The sequence below is a fragment of the Eptesicus fuscus genome, chromosome 4 (assembly GCF_027574615.1).
Source record: "Eptesicus fuscus isolate TK198812 chromosome 4, DD_ASM_mEF_20220401, whole genome shotgun sequence".
Taxonomy (NCBI): Eukaryota; Metazoa; Chordata; class Mammalia; order Chiroptera; family Vespertilionidae; genus Eptesicus; species Eptesicus fuscus.
Window position 1 is genome coordinate 72,473,705 of NC_072476.1, and position 19,391 is coordinate 72,493,095.

Genomic DNA, 19,391 nt, shown 5'->3' on the forward strand with positions numbered 1-19,391 from the left:
CGGCAGGAGAAAACCTGCAGCTTTGTGCACCTGACTCAAGGGAGTGCAGTTTACCTGCTGCCCAAGTCACCTCTAACAGCCAGGGACCAACTTCCAGCCCTGCCCACGGCGGCAGGTCAAAGGGTCAACACTTTCTAACCGCATTTTTCTTCCTGGAGGAGACGATGAACTTTTCAGTAAAGAATTATATTTAAAACCTGGATTTGCTCTGCCAACAGTGACCAAAGTATTTCCTCGATGGATGCCCTACTGTAAAAGGGCATAACTAATCAACATGTGTGTCCAGGTTTAAAGAGCCATTTCCTCCTCTCCTCATGCTATAAAAGAGGGGCCTGCGTTTGGAATGGAAAATACTGTTTACAGAAAGAAGAGCCCAGCCCAGCTTGTTCGCAGATACTCATTCTTCCCCGCGTAAACCTACTCCGCCTCTGTTTATGCCACACGGAAGTAATGCGCAAAACGTGTCAATAAAAGGCTGCTGAAGGCACACATTCTTTGACGCTAATTAAGCTGGGGTGCCTGGCTCACAGCTGTTTCTACCTACTGAAAATGTTTTTGTAATAAACAATGGCGTTTAAGAGGCAATTTTGTTCCATGTTTCAACTCTTGATAATTTACACCAATATAGGGCTCGACTCTCAGCCTGCTTTTCACATCATCAGGCTATGATGTAGGTGTGAAAGGTATTCCTGGACCCAGCTCACGAAGAAGGAGGCTGAGATATTGAGATTGTGCTCTGCTCAAGGTCACTCAGGTACTAGCAGAGGCAGGGGCGGGTGGGAATCAACAGAGGTTCACACACTAAGAACAAAATCAGCATGTCACCTCCACACCTAACTTCGAGCCCAGGCCAAATGAAAACACTGAGCCTGCTCATTTTATTACATAACGTTGCTCTGATAACCAGAAGACTGCATTTTCTCTTGTTTCTGCAGCTGTACACAATGAATCTTCCTGTGAATGAAATTTAGAAGATGCTTGCCAGGGTAGAAAGAGAGCATCCTTCCGGGCCTTCGTCACAGTAGAGACACTGTTTTTAGTCCCGGGTATTAAAATGTTGATATTGGGCCCATTTCCATCGTCTCTATGTTAGTACCACCCGCCTCCTCCTCCCTTCAGCTCCACCCTTCTAAAATTAAGGATTGTGGACAGGTCTTAATTTAACTCTATTGATTCTAAAAATAAGACAGCCAATTTTGTCACAGTCCATCATTAAGTCCTTTATTAAGTAAGAGAAAAGCACAAAAGCTGCCCACAGAAAGGCCTACTCAGCAGAGGTGACTTTCTGATCACCACTTTATCAGCATCCTTTCTGGTTACTTAACTTCATAGACAAAGCAAGAGATCAGAGGCAGAGGATGGAGTGGCTGGTATCACCAGTCCTCCTCTACAACCTCTCCCCACAAAGATGCTGTAGGATCCACTCACCCTGAGAAAGGTGAGGAGGGTGCACGTACAGCTAAAAACAGAAGAGGTCGCTCCATTGGTTAGAGCATTGTCCACATACACCAACCAAGGTTGCAGGTTCAATCTCTGCTCAGGGCATATTTAAAAAGCAGCCAATGAATGCATAAATAAGTGGAACAACAAATTGATATATATATCTCTCTCTCCTCTAATCCCTCCCTTCCTCTATCTAAAAAGAAATCAATTAAAATTTATTAAAAACAGAAGAAAGAGAGAGTACATTGCATGCCACTTAGTATTCCCTTATGTCTGTTAGCAAGTTCATTTTTGTTCCAAATGTGAATATGGGAAGAAAATTAAGGGAGAATAAACTCAAGTTCACCTCATTGATGAATTCTCCATTTTGACCCTCTTAGAGCTTTCCTCTGCTTCCAATGTACTTCTGTGATCACTACATCATGCACTCAGGCAAATCTACCTACCCGCTCTGCACCAGGCCCTGGGGGTACAGAGTCAGAGTTCCCTGAGAGCTGGGAAAGGACAGCATGTAGTAAAAGTTACCATAAACGGGATTACGTGCAATGAAAGCAGGACAAGGACCTAAGGCAAAACCGAGAAGGGAATGACTAACCACAGGAAGGCTACAAAGGAGTAAGACCAGGCTGGGCTGCTGTGCGAGGCAGGAGGTGCCATTCCATCCTATTGGCAATGCGGATCCAGTAAAGATTTTCAGCAGGAAAGACTTGATCAAACTTGACTTCCTGGCTTCTGCCCGACCATATAATGACCCCTAAGTATGATCTAGAGCAGTGGTTCTCAACCTTTCTAATGCCGCAACCCTTTAATACAGTTCCTCATGTTGTGGTGACCCCCAACCATAAAATTATTTTCGTTGCTACTTCATAACTGTAATTTTGCTGCTGTTAGGAATCGTAATGTAAATATCTGTGTTTTCCGATGGTCTTAGGCTCTACACCAGCAGTTCTCAACCTGTGGGTCACAACCCACAGGTTGAGAACCTCTAGCAGGGTCGCCTAAGACCATCGGAAAACACAGATATTTACATTACGATTCCTAACAGTAGCAAAATTACAGTTATGAAGTAGCAACGAAAATAATTTTATGGTTGGGGGTCACCACAACATGAGGAACTGTATTAAAGGGTCGCAGCATTAGAAAGGTTGAGAACCACTGATCTAGAGACAGCAAATTAATGTTCTTCAACCAAGAGATGACCAGAAGACAGCACCTCGTATATTACCAAGGCAGGCTCAGGACAGTGTCAGCACGTTTGTCCAGCCGCAGGCTGAACCCTGCGTGCTTCATGAAATCAACAGCATGGATCACAACCAGCATTTTCTGAGAAAATAAAGTAGAACAGAGCAGTAATTGTCAGAGCGTGCTGCATTGGTAAGGTGAAGTGCTGCTTTGTGAATCTCTGTTGTTTAGTTAGACACACAGGCACACTTCCTCACATAGATAGCCGGGAACATGATATAAAACTTCTATTCTGGGTCACATGGGCGTAAAGTGTAAGGGACAGCTAGTGAATTAGTAATAAATTAGTAACAGCAGATCTCTAATGGGCACCCTACCATAGTTAAATGGATCTAGGCTTGTTTTTGCAGTGGTTTCAGTCCCCTACTAACTCTGATAGACGTGCTGACCCTAAACACTCTTGGATACAGTAATTCATCTCACTCCTCTTCAGACACACTCCAAATCTACCAACTCCTTCTGATGAGTCTCTGAAACTCTTGACCTGTTGTAAAAATGTACTTCTTCTATATTCTCAACTTCTTGTTTATACTTTCCCCACCTACTTGTCTTAGTGGAAATCTGGCTTTTCCTCTCATAAGCCAGGGGTGGTCGTTCCCCAAATTTCCTTAACTCACATCCCAAAGAAGGTAGGGTCATAACCATTCTAGTTGGACTTTCTTTCTTCCAGGCCATGTCCCATCACCTCTGTTCCAAGTCCTCTCCCCCCACCTCACTCCTATCTCACTCAAACCTTGTCCCTCTTTTCCTGACCTCCAGGACTCTCTTTCCTTGCCACAATCACTGTGCTCCTCCCACACTGACCCCTGCTTGGAGGCTTCAAGACTGTGGATGAGCCGAAACCGGTTGGCTCAGTGGATAGAGCGTCGGCCTGCGGACTCTAGGTTCGATTCCGGTCAAGGGCATGTACCTTGCTTAAAGAATTCCTCCTCTATCTGAAGGCTTCACCACTTCCAAGCCCCACCACACCTTGGACCTTATCACTTCCCAGAAATACCCCACCTTTGAGATCTAAGTTTCCAAATCTCTGACTGTAGCTTTCTATTTACCCACTTCTCTACTTCCTTATCTTATTGGTCCTGCCCTTCATCCTCCACTCTACATAGGTGGTTCCTGATTCCCCATCCATTGCCCCACTCCATCTTATTCATCTGGCTTCACAAGCCTTTCTTATCCAGATGGGACCTCAAGGCCGCCCCATGTGAGCGACGCTCACATCAACACCCCAGGGTCCTTGTTTCCATGACTTTGTCAGAGCTAAGAGCCAACTGCTGAGCCTAGTTAGTTACCCCACTCACCTTTTTCATCTTTTTGGAAAAATTCACATGAGCATGCTGATTGGTTCCACAAGGAAAAATCTTCAAAATTGCTCAGGCTTGGGGGTAGAGGCATGGGTGAAAAGGGAAGGGGTATACAGTCAACAATGTTGTGGTAAGTTTACACTGTGACAGGTGATTACTAGAACAACTGGGGTGACCACATTGTCAGGTATAAAAATGCCGAATCGATATATTGTACAACTGAAAGTAATATAAACATTATAAGACTGTATACAACTACACTCAAAAATAAAATAAATAAATAAGTAAAAATGAAAACAAACAAAAAAACTGCCCAGGCTTTCTATCCAACCCTGGCTGATGCACTATCATTTCCGCTACAGCAGCTGTTTCATTCCTCCATCCTCCCATCCTCCTCTCCTCAGCACAAGACAATCCTCAGTATCCTTCCTCTCCCCCTCGCATGTTCTTTTCATCTGAGCTGGCGTAGAAACGCTGGAGCTGTGAGACAGCATCAGTCATAGATGCTGTTCCTTCCCTCTTGAGAGGGTAATACTTGAACTTCAGTGTGCATCGATGTTTACCCGAGCGATTTGTTGCAATGCAGACCCCAGAGCCCACTTCACAGAGATGGATTTGCAGGGACTGGAGCGAACATGAGAAGCCTGCATTTGCACAAATACCCCTGTGACCCCCATGCAGGTGGTGAATGAATTTGAGAATCACTGTCCAAAGTCACTCTCTCACTCGGATGACGTAGCTGCCTCAACTTTTGTCCTGTGAAATATCGGAGGCAGAAACATGTATATCACAATTATTGAAGCAAAAAAAAAAACAAAACAAAACCTAAACATTTAAGTCAAACAAGACTGAATGAGGAGAGTAAGAAAACGACTAGAACTGTTCATTCTTGAATTCCTGTCCTAGCACTTAAACAGATTCAAATTACTTGGCAAAAAAATAAAAGATATATGACAATGGCTAACTCCCTCCACGCTATGAATTCAATATTTAACTAAAAGCAAACTTAAATTGAATTTATCAAACAACATAAGTTTAATGTTTTTATTTTTTTATCTTTTCACCATTGATCTTCTTACTAATACTTTTTCCAATCAACATGACTTAGAGAGAATCACGAGAGGAAAGAGCAATTGTCAGTCAGGAGACCTTTCTTCTAATCCCAAATCTACCACTAACTCCATGGATTACGAGTTGATGAACTTCCCTGAGCTTTGGTGTACCCATACACAAAATGGGGATTTGCACTCTGTTAGAGGAAAATAAGTGTTCAGACCAAAAGAGCAATGGAAGAACATTGTCCACTCTACAAATGGAAGAAAAAAAATCATTCTGTGACAAAACCTGTACAAATGCTTTCCCCCGGCCAGTCCTCCCCTTCCAGTCCCTCTACGCCTTGAAAAATGACACTTTTTTTATGACTTTTCAGCATCTCAGCATGGAGCAGCATCTGGTGGTGAGGTTCATACAGGAAGGAAGAAACCTCTGCGGTGTTTGCTATTCATACCTTTTGATGTCTCAACAAAAAAGCAAAGCATTCTTCCAACCCAGTCCTAATAGTGGCAGAACCAAAAAGACAATGGATAAATTGAATGTAGAAATCAGAGTTAATCAAGAAGAAGCACCAAAAAAGTATCTTGGGTGAAGGGAAAATAAAGTCTACATCACTGAAAAGCGCAAATTCCTACCAAAATTTTTAAAAGACTAATAGAAAAAAGACAGAGAAAGAAAGAGACAGAAGGAAGGGAGGGAGAACACAAGGTAAATTCTTCCCAGAACTACCAGTTACAGTGACAAGTTAAAACAAAAACCAACAGGCAAGCAACAGAAAAGAGACGGGGGGAGGAAAAAGGAAAAGAAAACCAAAAAATGACAATGGCTAGTAATGTGCTAATTTCCCCAAATCTCAGGTAGTGAGAACTGACCAAGAGCCATGACAAAGTTAGTCCATATAGCATCTGAAAACCAAGACCACCAAAATCAAAGTTTTGAATTTACAATACAGACACAACCAAAACACACCGGGGAGCGTCAGTTATGAAGCACACGGGCTTTGAAGTCAGACAGACCTGGGTTGGAAAAGTCATCCGTTGGCTGTGACCTTGGATAAATTACTTAAGTTTTTCCAGGATTTGGTTTCTCCACCTATAAAATGGGGATAACTCTGTGTTGAGTGCTCGGGTACCATGGCTGGTGAATGGACAATCATGTGATAACCTCTGTAGTAAAGTACATTTGAAATCATGGAAAATTCCAAACCTCTCTCAGCTCTCCCACTTCGAAGAGCCTGAGAAACACATATGAACTCTTTGGCTGGAGATGATTAATATCAGTTATTTTAAAATACCAGCATTCTGAGAAGTGAAGCTTTTATCTGTCAGATCACAGCTGACTGGTACCTGTCCAACACATACCCAAGGCTAGGATACAAAATATGTGAAACTAAGATCAAAAAGTCTCCCAACGGCAGGCTCAGCTGATGGAGACCACACCATGTGTCCCCCTGAGTCAGATAAGCAGTGCCTGGATCTGTCCCAAAGCATCTGACCTCCCAATGTCTGTTCTCCATATCCAATCCCTTGCCAAATGCTGTGACTTCTCCCTTTAGATCCATAATATCTGACCCTTTTACTCCAGGCTCCATGGCACAATTCCTGGTCACCACCCAGCTGGACCTCAGTACCAACGTTTCCCACGAGGCCCAGCTGCAAGCACCAGAGCCTGCCTAGCTGGTACCATATCTCCTTGGGTGCCATGGAGACGCCCATTAAGACCACATCTCATCCTCTCCCAGGCTACACCTGATGACCCCATTCTCCTTGAAGGTTACTCCCTGTCCCTTCTGGTGGGATGTCCCCTGTGGTGTGACAGGCCCTGGCCTGCCAAAAAGGTCCTAGACCTCTCTGGCATATGGTTCTCCCGGGGCAAGCTCACCCAGGAGCCAAACCCTGAGAAGGACCCCTGCTCTCAACCCAGCTATGCCCCCTATGTCACCAGCCTGCCAGCCGCTGCACAGAACAACCCCACACTTCATCTTATTTCCTTGGACAGCAGAGGTGAGGTCAGTGGCAGTGAGAGAGCAAGGAGAAAAATGCAGTTACCATAGAAACAGCAAAACTATTTATGCTTAGAAAATGCAGTTAAGAATTCCTTAAAATTTCATTAATAGAGCAATGACATGTCTCACTTAATGAGTTGATTACTAAGAAAGATATTTTCCTCCAAATTCCAAGTTTCTATCAGCACGGCTTATGAGCACAGCCCTGGCCAGCAAACTTGGATATGAGGACAGGGAAGTCCCAGGGCATAGAGGAAATCCAGTGGATTCTCTAAAGAATTTCCCAGTCATAAGATTTTTTCTTAAAGTAATCACAAATACTCAGTGTTAAGCCAATCCACACTCAATGGGGTCTCACTTGCTGAAACATTTGAAACACTTCTTTCAAATCCAATTCTCGAATTCACTGCAGTCACACACCCACTTAACGATGGGGATGTGTCCTGAGAAATTCACTCGGCTGTGGGCAGATTTCATTGTTGGGAACACTGTGAGCACCCTGACACAAACCTAGAAGGGATAGCCTAGGGCTGTAATTGGATGTGCTGTACTTCCCTTAGGCTGGCCGTGAGGGGGTTTGTTTACACCAGCCCCGACAGATGGCTTTTCTTTCTGTAATGCAAGTGCCTGATTTTAGTCTTGATTGGCAAGGCATCCACTTCAAGGAAGACCATCTAGAATAAATACACTGCCAGCCACACACCAGATAAAGAGGCAGGCGGCACCCCTGCACCCCACTGAGGCACCTTTGTTTTAAAGATCGTGGTTGATTTTGATAACTGACCATTTGGGCTACTAGGTTTTTCCCTTTCCCATGCTGTAAATTCCCACTCTTCTGTTTTAAATTCACCAATAAGAGCCCAGGAATCCCCAGCCATCTCCTACCCCCAATCCCAATAAAATCAGAACCCCAGGCTCCTGCACTATGTATTTCTTTGCCCTCGACCTTGACATGTGCCCCCTGGAGTACCTTGTAAGCTCCAGGGCCCTGTAAGTAGTAAACTCTTTTTTTTTTTTCTTCAGAACTTCCTAATGGCTATCACTAAAGGGCATCTTGCAATCATAATGAAAACCACAAGTTCAGTCCCGTGTTAGCACTGGTTTAGAAAGGGGAGATGTCTGTGGAACCACACAGGTGAGTGCCCCCGGCAATTTTAGCCATAGCATTACTACTGCTAGACACAGTAATCCGCTGCTCTACATGTCCAAGGCTCAGATGCCACTAGGCACGCAGCAACAGGAATTTTCCAGCTCCACTGTGTACAGTCTTATGGAACCACCATGGTACACGTGGTCTGTCGTTGATGAAAACGCTGTGATGCAGCACCTAACTGAACCAGGTAAGGCCAGAGCCTGAGGTTTGATCTAATCAATGAGGTGTCCTTTTGGTATCTGAGTTGTAAGCACTGAAACAAAAGGAATCACACCCGTGTTTTGTTTCCTTTCTAGAGCGCATACAAAACTGTCCCGGGCTCACTAATACAAAGAGCAGCTTGGCTCACATAAGAAGCCCTTTGAAGATAATATTTCTAAACAAGCCCATCAGCAAGGGAAGGCTTTTTTGCTTTGTTTATTTTCAGAGGTAGGACAGAAAAAGTAAGCACAGCACAAGATTTGTATGCATTTTCTCTTTCCTTTAAAAAAAAAAAAGGAATATCATATTTCAGGAACTTTCCTTGGGAAACAATAGCAGCCTCATTCATAACTATTCGCTCGACTGTGATTTACAAATTCCCTCTCCATTTCTTGCCAAGATCCCTCTCCCATCCCCTGACCTTCATAATAGCTGCAGTTGGATTTCCTTCCTCAATTCAGAGTTTTCCCAAAGAGAACTCTCTACCTTAAAATTGCACAGTTGTCCTAAAAGTCTAAACAAAGGAAGTTCATAAAATAGATTAATTTTCATCATTCAAACGTATTTTGCAGAGCTAACGTGAAATCTACTCAGCAGTACTAATTCCTTTAGACAATTAACTCCTATAATTTAAACAGTGGAATTTCTGGCATCCGAGAGAAACTTCCAAGCTCATATGAGTAGCAGACTTGTCTACACAACCTCATTTCAGCAAAATCACCACAGCAAAGAAACTATCAACTTAGCTTTCAGGGCCTACCTACAAGTCCACTTCGTGTTATTTAAAATGGTAGAGGGACGAAAAGCTTAGCTTAAAAAGCTCACAATTAAAAATATCACAGCATAAATATAATCTTAGTACCATAATAGACCTGATTTGGTTTCTGACAGTAACAAAAAGGATTTCCATCCCCCACCCCTCACCTGGCCCCCCCCAAAATACACTTTCCTGGGTCAATTTCAAAAGGATATGTACACACCATGTAAGAGGCAACTTCTAAGGTGGCCTCCAGGTGGCCCAGCCTTCTTGAATTCATGCCCTTATATAATTGCCCCTTGAGCATAGGCTGGACTTAGTAATTTGATTCTAATGAATAAAATGCACCAGACTCTGGAGTGCCACTTCTGAGAACAGGTTACAGAAAGACTCTGGCCTCCATCTTACTTGCCCTTTCTTGGTCTCGTTGGCGCCCTCTGACAGAAGCCGCTGCCATGTTGGGAGCTGCCCTACAGAGAGACCCATAGGTCAAAGGAACGGAGGGAAGCCTCTGGCCAACAGCAGCGAGAAATGAAGTCCCCCGTCCCAACGCCCACAGGCACGGAATCCTGCCAACTCCACACGAGTGAGCCTGGAGCCCGGCTGCCTTGCCCGAAGCTTGTGTGGGACTGAGAGCCAGAGGACCCACGGCGAAGCCCAGATTCCTGACCCTCCAAAATCATGACATTCATGTTTGTTGTTTTAGGCCCCCAAGTTTTAGAGTAATTTGTTACACAGTCAAGGATAACTAATACATATGCCAGACATGCTCTGCCTCCCAACGCAATTATGATTAGCTCTTCATGACATCATCTAAACCCTTTAGCCTGTGGAGGAGGAACACACCCCTAGGGTGCAGAGTCACTTTACAAAACAATTTTCTCTCTTTTTTGGCCATAAAAGTATGCCTTTTTCATTTGCCCTTCCTTGCCCTTAATATTAGTACTTTGATACGTAACAAATCTATATGCACAGGCTTCATAATTTTATAAACTATGAGCAATAATTTCAGCCATAAATCATATTAATACACAGGTTACCTCGACCTCTTTTCATTCATTCATTCACTGGGAAATATTCTATGCCATTCTCTGGATATATTCTAATTCACTGTGGTATCATTAAATTATCTAGGATTCTTAGCTTCATAACCCATTACATATAAGGCAAGAAAGACTTGTATCACCTAACTGCAATATAAAATTTTCCATTGAGACAATGGTTAAATTTTACCTCTGGGCTGATAGTCTAGTCAAATCACCCAGAATCCTGTCTACCATGAATCTAAATCAATATCCTACTTGTTACCTCCAAGAGAACCAAAACGCGAGAAATGGAGTACAATAAATCCTTATTAGTAACAAATGATAATCCAAGGCTGAGCATTAAGTAATTCATTCAAATATGTGAAGGATCTGATGTCATGAGAGCTTATGTAATAGGTGTATATTTATTTGACCTAGATGGGGATGTCAGGGAGAGAAGGACTCACTGAAAAAGTGAGCTGCGATCTGAACACTGAGCAGAGTCTGACGAGATAAAGAATAGGAAAAGGTCCTGTGTGGGAGGGAACATGGAAATGAAAGGGGGTCAGTGTGGCTGGAATATAGAACAGAGAACGGGGCACGACAGGAAACTGGAGAGGCTGTGAGGACTGGATTATGTGGAGCCTATAAATAAGCTAGGTCTTTATCCTAAGAGTGCTAAGAAGTAATTAGCCACAACAGATCAGGTTTTGAAAAGATTCATCTGACTATGATACAGATAAAAGACTGAAGGGGACCAGAGAAATGTGGAAACCAATTAGAGACTACTGCAGTAATCTAGCAAGAGATGTTAAAAGCCTTCAGTAATTTGGTGGTGGGATAGAGAGGTGAGCATCTGAGAGATATTAGGACGAAGATGGCTAGAAACAGAGAGATGGTCACGTATGCATTACAGAGAGATTAACAGAACAAACAAAAGTGAAGGAAAGAATCTGAAACTCTTGAGTAAAAGCTTTAACCAAATAGTGAACTTTTCTGAGCATAACATTATTAGTTGCTTGATCTCCAGGTCCCAAGATGACCCTACAATGGATGCTCCAAAAAAATCTGTAAAATGAATAGTGTTTAGATACCTCACGTATCTTAGGAGTACCTTCTATTTGCATTTTATCTGCTCCATACTACTTAATCTTATTTCACAGCTTTACTATTTTCCTCTCTAAATCAGTCTGATCAAAGGAACTTGAAAGACAGCTTTAATGAGATATAATTTATATGCCACACAATTCATCCTTTTAAAGTATGTAATTCAGTAGTTTTTAGTACACTTAATAGAATCATGAAACCATCCTACAGTCATTTTTAGAACCTTCTTGTCCCTGCAACAAGAAACTCAATACCCATTACCAATCACTCCCCAATCCACCTATCCCCTAGCCCTAGGCAACAACTATCTATTTTTTGTATCTAAATATTTGCCTATTCTGGACATTTCATATAAATGGATTTCCTGCCCTAGCTGGTTTGGCTCAGTGGATAGAGCATCGTCCTGCAGACTGAAGGGACCCAGGTTCCATTCCAGCCAAGGGCACATGCCCAGGTTGTGGGCTCAATCCCCAGTAGGGGGCGTGCAGGAGGCACCCAACCAATGATTCTCTCTCATCATTGATGTTTCTATCTCTCTCTCCCTTTCCCTTCCTCTCTGAAATCAATAAATACATTTAAGTGGATTTCCCATATGTTCCTGCCCCCACACAAGCATAGTATCTCCCATTATCAATATCCCCTACCAGAGTGGAACATTTGTTATAACTGATGAACCTACATGAACACATCCCAATCCCCCAAAGACCACAGTTTACACTATAGTTCATCTTGGTGTTATACATTATATGGATTTGGACAAATATATAATAATATTTACCTATCGTGGTATCATACAGAGTATTTTCACTGCCCTAAAAAACCTCTAGATCTGTCTATTCAACTTCATTCCCACAATCACTGATGTGTTGTGTCCATAGTTTTGCTTCTTTCAAGAATGTCTTATAGCTGGAATCATACAGTATGTGGCCTTTTCAAGATGGGATTCTTTCACTTCTTTTTTTTTTTATATATATATTTTTATTGATTTCAGAGAGGAAGGGAGAGGGAGAGAGAGATAGAAACATCAATGATGAGAGAGAATCACTGATTGGCTGCCTCCTGCACACCCCACACTGGGGATTGCGCCCACAACCTGAGCATGTGCCCTGACCAGGAATCGAACCGTGACCTCCTGGTTCATAGGTCAATGCTCAACCATTGAGCCACGCCAGCCAGGCTCTTTCACTTCTTAATATGCACTTAAGGCTCCTCTTTGTCTTTTCTTTTTGCATGGCTTGATAGCTCATTTATTTTTTATTTTATTTTTATTTTTTATTTTTTAAATATATTTTATTGATTTTTTACAGAGAGGAAGAGAGAGGGATAGAGAGTTAGAAACATCGATGAGAGAGAAACATCGATCAGCTGCCTCTTGCACACCCCCTACTGGGGATATGCCCGCAACCAAGGTACATGCCCTTGACCGGAATCGAACCTGGGACCCTTGAGTCTGCAGGCCGACGCTCTATCCACTGAGCCAAACCGGTTTCAGCAGCTCATTTCTTTTTTAGTGATCAATAGTATTTCACTCTCTGGATGTACCATAGTTTATTTATCCATTCACCTATTGAAGGACATGTTGGTTGCTTTAAAGTTGTGGCTATTATGAAAAAAGCTTCTATAAACATCCACGTACAACTTTTTGTGTGGACATAGCCTTCACTCTGTTGGGTAAAGAGAAACAGTACAATTGCTGGACCATATAGTCAGAGTATGTTTAGCTTTGTAAGACACTGTCACACTGCCTTCCAAAGTGGATGTACCATTCTGCATTTCCACAAGCAATGAATGAAAGCGCTTATAGCTCCACATCCTTGCTAGCAGGTGGTGTTGTCCGTGCTCTAGATTTCGGCTATTCTTATAGGTGTTTAGTGATATCTCATTGTTGCTTTATTTTGTATTTTCCTGATGACACAGACCATGGAGCACTCTTTCCTATGCTTATTTGCCATCTGTATGTCTTCTTTGATGAGGTGTCTGGTAAAATCTTTGGCCCATTTTTTAAATCTGGTTATTTTCTTATTGATGGGTTTTAAGAGTTCTTATATATTCGGGGTAACAGTCCTTTCTCCCAGTCTGCAGCTTTTTTCATTCTCTTGACATTTGTCTTTTGTAGAAAAGAAATTTTTAATTTTAATGAAGCCCAACTTATCAATTCTTTCTCTCATGAATCATGCCATTGGTGCTATATGTTAAAAGCCATTGCCATAGTTAAGTTCTAGGTTTTCTTTTTTTGTTACCTTTAAGGAGTTCCATAGTTTTGTATCTTATACATGTGTCTGATCTATTGGAGTTAATTTTTGTGAAGGTATTAAGGTTAGTGTCTAGATTCATTTTTCACATGTGGATGTCCAGTTGTTCCTGCACCGTTTATTGAAAAGACCATCTTTGTTCCATTGTATTGCTTTGCTCCTTTAAAAAAAATCAATTTACTATATGTACTGGGGTCTATTTCTGGGCTCTGTATTCTGTTCCATTGATCTATTTGTCTGTTCTTCCAACAGTGCCACACTATCTTGATTACTGAAGCTTTATAATAAGTTTGAAGTTGGGGCTTCCAACCCTGTTCTCCTTCAATATTGTGTTGGCTATTCTGGTTCTTTTGCTTCTCCATATAAACTTTTAAAACAGGTTGTCAATATCTACAAAATAACTTGCTGGTTTTTTTTTTTTAATCCTCACCCAAGGATATTTTTCCAATTGATTTTTTTTTTTTTTTTGAGAGAGAGAGAGTAGAAGGGAGGGGCAAGAGAAAGAGAGAAAAAGAGAGAGAAAGAGAGAGAAACATCGAGGTGAGAGACACATAATCATGTCACCTGTGAACAAAAATAGTTTATCTTCTTTTCCAATAAGTATACTTTTTGTTCCCTTTTCTTATTTTATTGCATTAGCTAAATCTTCCAGTATAATGCTGGAAAGGAGTGGTGAGAGGAAGCATCTTTGCCTTGTACCCGATCTTAGTGGGAAAGTTTTGAGTTTCTCACCATTAAATATGATGTAAGCTGTAGGTTTGTCGTAAAACAGCCTTTCTCCAGGTGAGGATGTTCCCCTCCATTTCTAGTTTACTAAATATTTTTTCTCATAAATAGGTATTGGATTTTTTTTTTCCAAATGGTGTTTATGCATCTACTGATATAATTATGTTATTTTTCTTATTTAACCTGTTGATGCGATGGATCACATTAATTGATTTTCAAATGTTGAACCAGCCTTGCATACTTGGGATAAATCTCACTTGTGATTTATATAGTTCTTATACATTACTAGATTTGATTTGCTAATGTCATTTTTTATAGCCAAATAATGTTTCATTGTATGGATATACCACATTTTGTTCATCCGTTCATCAGTAGATGGACATTTGAGTTGTTTCCAATTTTGCTCTTATGAATAATGTTTCAGTGAACATTTTGTGCAGGTTTCTATATGGACATAGACATAGGTTTTCTATTTCCTTGGGTATATACCTGGTGATGGAATTGCTGGATCATTTGGTAACTCAGTATTTAATTTTTTGAGGAGCTGCTAGACTGTTTACTGCACCATTTTACAATCCAACCAGCAATGTATGAAAGTTCCAATTTCTTTCCATCCTTGCAAACATCTGTTACTATCAACCTTTTTATTATAGCTATCCTAGTTTGAAGTGGTATCTCATTGTAGTTTTGATTTGCATTTTCCTAATGACTGATGGTTAAGCATTTTTTCACTGTCTTGATAGTATCTTTTAAATCGAAAGGTTTATTTTTTATAATGTCTAATTTATTTTTCTTTTTTGTGCTCATGCTTCTGGTGTTAAGTCTCAGATACCATTGCCTAACCCAAGGTCATAAAGATTTACTCCTATGTTTTCCTATAAGAAATGTATAGTTGTGGTTCTCACATTTACATTAACAATCCATTTTAAGACAATTTTTGTATATGAAAAGACTTTTTCCTCCAATGAATTGTTCTAATTGCATTTGGGGTTCAACTAAGCTTGTATTCCTGGAATAAATCCCACTTGGTGGTGTATAATCCTTTTTATATGCTGCTGGACTTGGTTTGCTAGTGTTTTAATGAAATTTTTGTATTTGTATTGATAAGGAATATTGATCTATAGTTTTCCTGAGGTATGTTTATTTGATTTTAGTATCAGATACCAAAACTAGACAAAGATATTGGTATCTGGTCTCAATAGAATAAGTTGGGAAGTCTCCTCTCTTACATTTTTTTGTAAGAGTGGGAAATTTATTATTATTACTAACATTCATTTTACTTGTTATAAGTCTATTCAGATTTTTTATTTCTTGAGTTTTGGTAGTTTGTGTCTTTCCAGGAATTTGTCCATTTCACCTAGGTTTTGTAATTTGCTGGCATATAATTATTCATAGTATTTGTCCTTTTTATTTCTTTAATGTTGGTAGCAATATAACCCCCAAAGGAAGGATATTATCACAGAATCTTGAAATTAATAAAATCAAAGTTAAAGATATGTAAACTATTATAATTATGAATTTTTAATACATATAAACTAGAAATCCTTCCAGTTCTCACTTCTGGGAAGAAAGAAAAGAGGCACAAAGATAGAACCAACACATTTCTAGTTAAAGTACATGTAAGTCAGTTCAACTGAAATAAGAAACAATAAAGAATTCCTGGCTAAACTTACATATTCTAAGTGTACCATTTAGCACAAACTCAATATTCTAAGCCAACTATAGTCATATGAACACAGACATAAGCACGTACTATAATAAATTCAGTATGACAAAATCCTAAGGCATAAACATTGTCAGAATTCTGTATACTATGCTTTCTGAAATTATAGCAACATCTATTAATAGCCACGTAATTTTTACATACCCTATGACCAAAAACCAGCTTTCCTGAAAGTCACAAAAAGTGTTCAGATCTCCATAAAAGATTCATAAGTACATATTTTTCAAAATCTCCTTAAAATAAATTTATAAAAACTAAGAGGAACAACTGTATATAATCTTTTCTTTCAATGAAACTATTTCTAAGGAAGCTTTCTTCAAAGAACCTGGGCTAATTGTTACGTCGACTTTTCTAAAACAAAATTCAACTACATAATTTTAATAACGCTAAAGAATATGACAAGCTTTCCAGCTATAATGATACAACTCTGATACATTCAGGAGCAAACTGTGCTCATGTTATAACTATACACCTGACTGGCACTACAGTTTACAGAACACTTACACCTTCTTGATTTTAGTTAGTCTCTACTAACTCTCCTAAACTTTTTCATTGAAAGCATGTTGATTTTTGAATGTTTACGAATCACTCTCCTTATCTTTTTAGCAACTTGACTAAAAGCATGTTTTTAATCATCTTAGACTAATAATGAGTCTTCAGTGACCTGCAACCTAGCTGTAGATTTCAAAGACATGTTAAATAACCTTTAAAACGTAGTCTTTAGAGCTTAGAGTTACAAGACACTGTTAAAATATGAAACAACCCTGGGAAATGTTCTTTTAAACATTTCTGAAGCCAAATTAGCACATGGGTTACTAAATGGTCTACACAACATTGACAAAAAAAAAAACCTCATTCTTCTAGCTCTGTAGATAGCTATTTATTAGTGATCAGAGGTAATTAACACCAATGACCATTAACTAAATGTTTATTTTCTCTATAGATAAGAGAGCTGGAATATGCCATTTGTCTGTGGAACAATCATGTTGCTCCAATACAGACCAAACCATTAACCGGAATCTAACTCATGTCCTAGGAGCACTGCAGTATGCAAAGGACAAAGTTCTGATTCCTCTGGCACGGAAGCCGAAGTGCAAATACCTTCTTTATCTGCACTTTCTCCTTGGAGAACCCAACATTTACTTACAATCTAAGGAGTCTAAGAGTCCATGTGAGTGTAGAGAACATTTCCTAAGTAGTCACACACCCATGAACTAAAAAGGAGATTGCTGTCATAAACCTACCCTCTAGCTTAGTGACCAATGGACTTTAGTCCAAAATGCTGTTGTCCTATTGGGCATTTATAACCATTGGGGTAAAGGTGGGGGAAAGATCTGAGGAAGCTCCGGGGGAAAGGGAGTTAATTTAAGTCTTTGCTGCTCCCCCACATCCAAGCGAGTGAGATGAGAAATTTGAAGTAATCTGCAACGTGCCCAGAGATTTCCTGGGAGGCTCTGAAGAAGGAAAAGGAACAGTTGTCTCCCTGGTGCCTTGGCCTTGGCTGTGGTAGAACCTATTTCTCAATTCTGCTTGATCATTTACAAAAAACAGGCAGCTCTTCTCCCGTTACCCTCCGACCAACAAGAGTGCAGATGAGTTGTTAAAAGGATAGCACCCCAAAGTTTATCTCCAAGAGAAGGTACACAAATAGCCCAAGTCTGGATCTCACCTTTTGGCTTCCTCTAGGTGGCATAGATATTCATAAGCGATGTTCTGCCGCCGCCTCTCATCCATCTCCTCTGCAGAGAGCCTTTCATCATCCACAATGGCTGGAAACAGAGGATAACATCACATTACTGTCAGGACAGCGTTCACCAGCTAAACACCTGAGACAATCAACTAGACAACTCACATGCAGTTCAACATTGAGACACAGGGGTACTGTAATGCTAAGCAGAGAAACAAATTTGCTTTGAATTTTACAATATTATATTATCTCTAACACACACACACACAAAAAGCAATACTAAAGTACAGGTTGACATTACTAAATAACAGAATGAGAACAGCTATCAGATTTCACAATCATGATGCCATAGGAGTTAGACAACCTCAAATCAATGAGACCATGGTCTACTTAAAACAACTTCCATTCACAAGCTTGCGGAATTGGTCCAGTGGCTCAGCTGGGACCATCCTGAAAATTCAGTTATTGAACAAAGAATCTACAAAGACCTGTGTTTTCCCACTCCTAGAAGGAATGAAGGCTTCCCAGCCAACCCAAATCCTATTTTACAGATGCCAAAGTCTCTAAAATTTCTCCCTCACTTATTTCTCAGCCTTTCTGAGACTAACCTTCCTGGTCAACAGCTATCCAGAAGCAAAAAGCAATGGATACAGCAAGTAAAGAGAATCTTCAATCCCACCCTCTTTATTCCAACACAAGCCTAGTTTACAAACGTCCATGCTCCATCTTTGCTTTTCTGTAGAGAAGGCAGCCTCCCCATTTCCTGACCGCACTTCCTCTGGCCACAAGCTCAACAGCACCCACAGCAGCCAATGGCCACATCAGCAAGCCCCGCTGTCTCTTTACATGGCAACACTCCTTTCTCATAAACAGGACCCCTTTTCTCTCTTCAACCCTCAACTTTAATTCTGATTTCTATGGAATGAATTTGGTTCCTTGTTTGTTAGATTACTCATCTGATGAAGACAATGTGTGTGTATAGCAGGTTGGTCACATGGGGCAGGAATGTCAGTGTTTGCTTTTTTGTTCCCTAGCTGCTAACTCCAGTCCCCCAGTTTCATAAATGGACTCGTAGTCCCAAGCAGAAGAGATAAGAATGTGAGGGTCACCCATCCATTCCTAAGAAAGACAAATCCTACAACCTACTGATGAGGAGTCCAAAATATCATGTTGGCAGTCGAAAGAAATTTAGATCAAATTCTGAACTCTAACTGGATCAAGTACAATGCTAAACACGTAAGAACTAAAAATAATACCAAACCCTCAAAGAACTCAAATATGGAGTAGACACTTATTTGTTGAGCATTTACTTTGTTTCAAGGCCGTAGGCGAAAAGTTTTCTATGCAGTTTCTCGGTTAAGTCTCATGATTCTATAGGCAGATAATTCATCCCACCCTCCAGCTGAGCCAACAGGTTTGAGAGATCATTGGCCCAGGTGGAAGGCAGAAACATCAGAAATACTTGGATGGGATGAAAAAAAATAAAAATGCATGGAAGAACTTTGGGGAAAGCCTCTGTTTATGGATGAGGAGGGGAAAAAACCAGCGGAAGGCGAGAGAGGTGAAACGAGCCCCAGGACAGGCTGGTATATAACCAAAGCCAGCCCACAAGAGCAGGAATTTCCACACATGTCGCCATCCTTGTCCCCAGTCCTCCTTCCCACCACTTCTAATTGCCCATTGTGGCTCCATTCCTTTAAACAGGGAGACCTCCTC

General features: G+C 40.8%; 1 protein-coding gene across 1 annotated transcript in view; it reads right to left on the reverse strand.

Annotated features, from left to right (window-relative positions):
- The window catches only part of IQGAP2 (IQ motif containing GTPase activating protein 2), a 221,467-nt gene extending 203,709 nt beyond the window's left edge, over window positions 1–17,758 (reverse strand). The window contains exon 1 of the mRNA XM_054715155.1: window positions 17,658–17,758. Within this exon, the coding sequence (XP_054571130.1) occupies window positions 17,658–17,722 (65 nt within the window). The 5' untranslated portion in view covers window positions 17,723–17,758. The remainder of the gene's footprint in view (window positions 1–17,657) is intronic.
- Window positions 17,759–19,391: the final 1,633 nt, after the last annotated feature.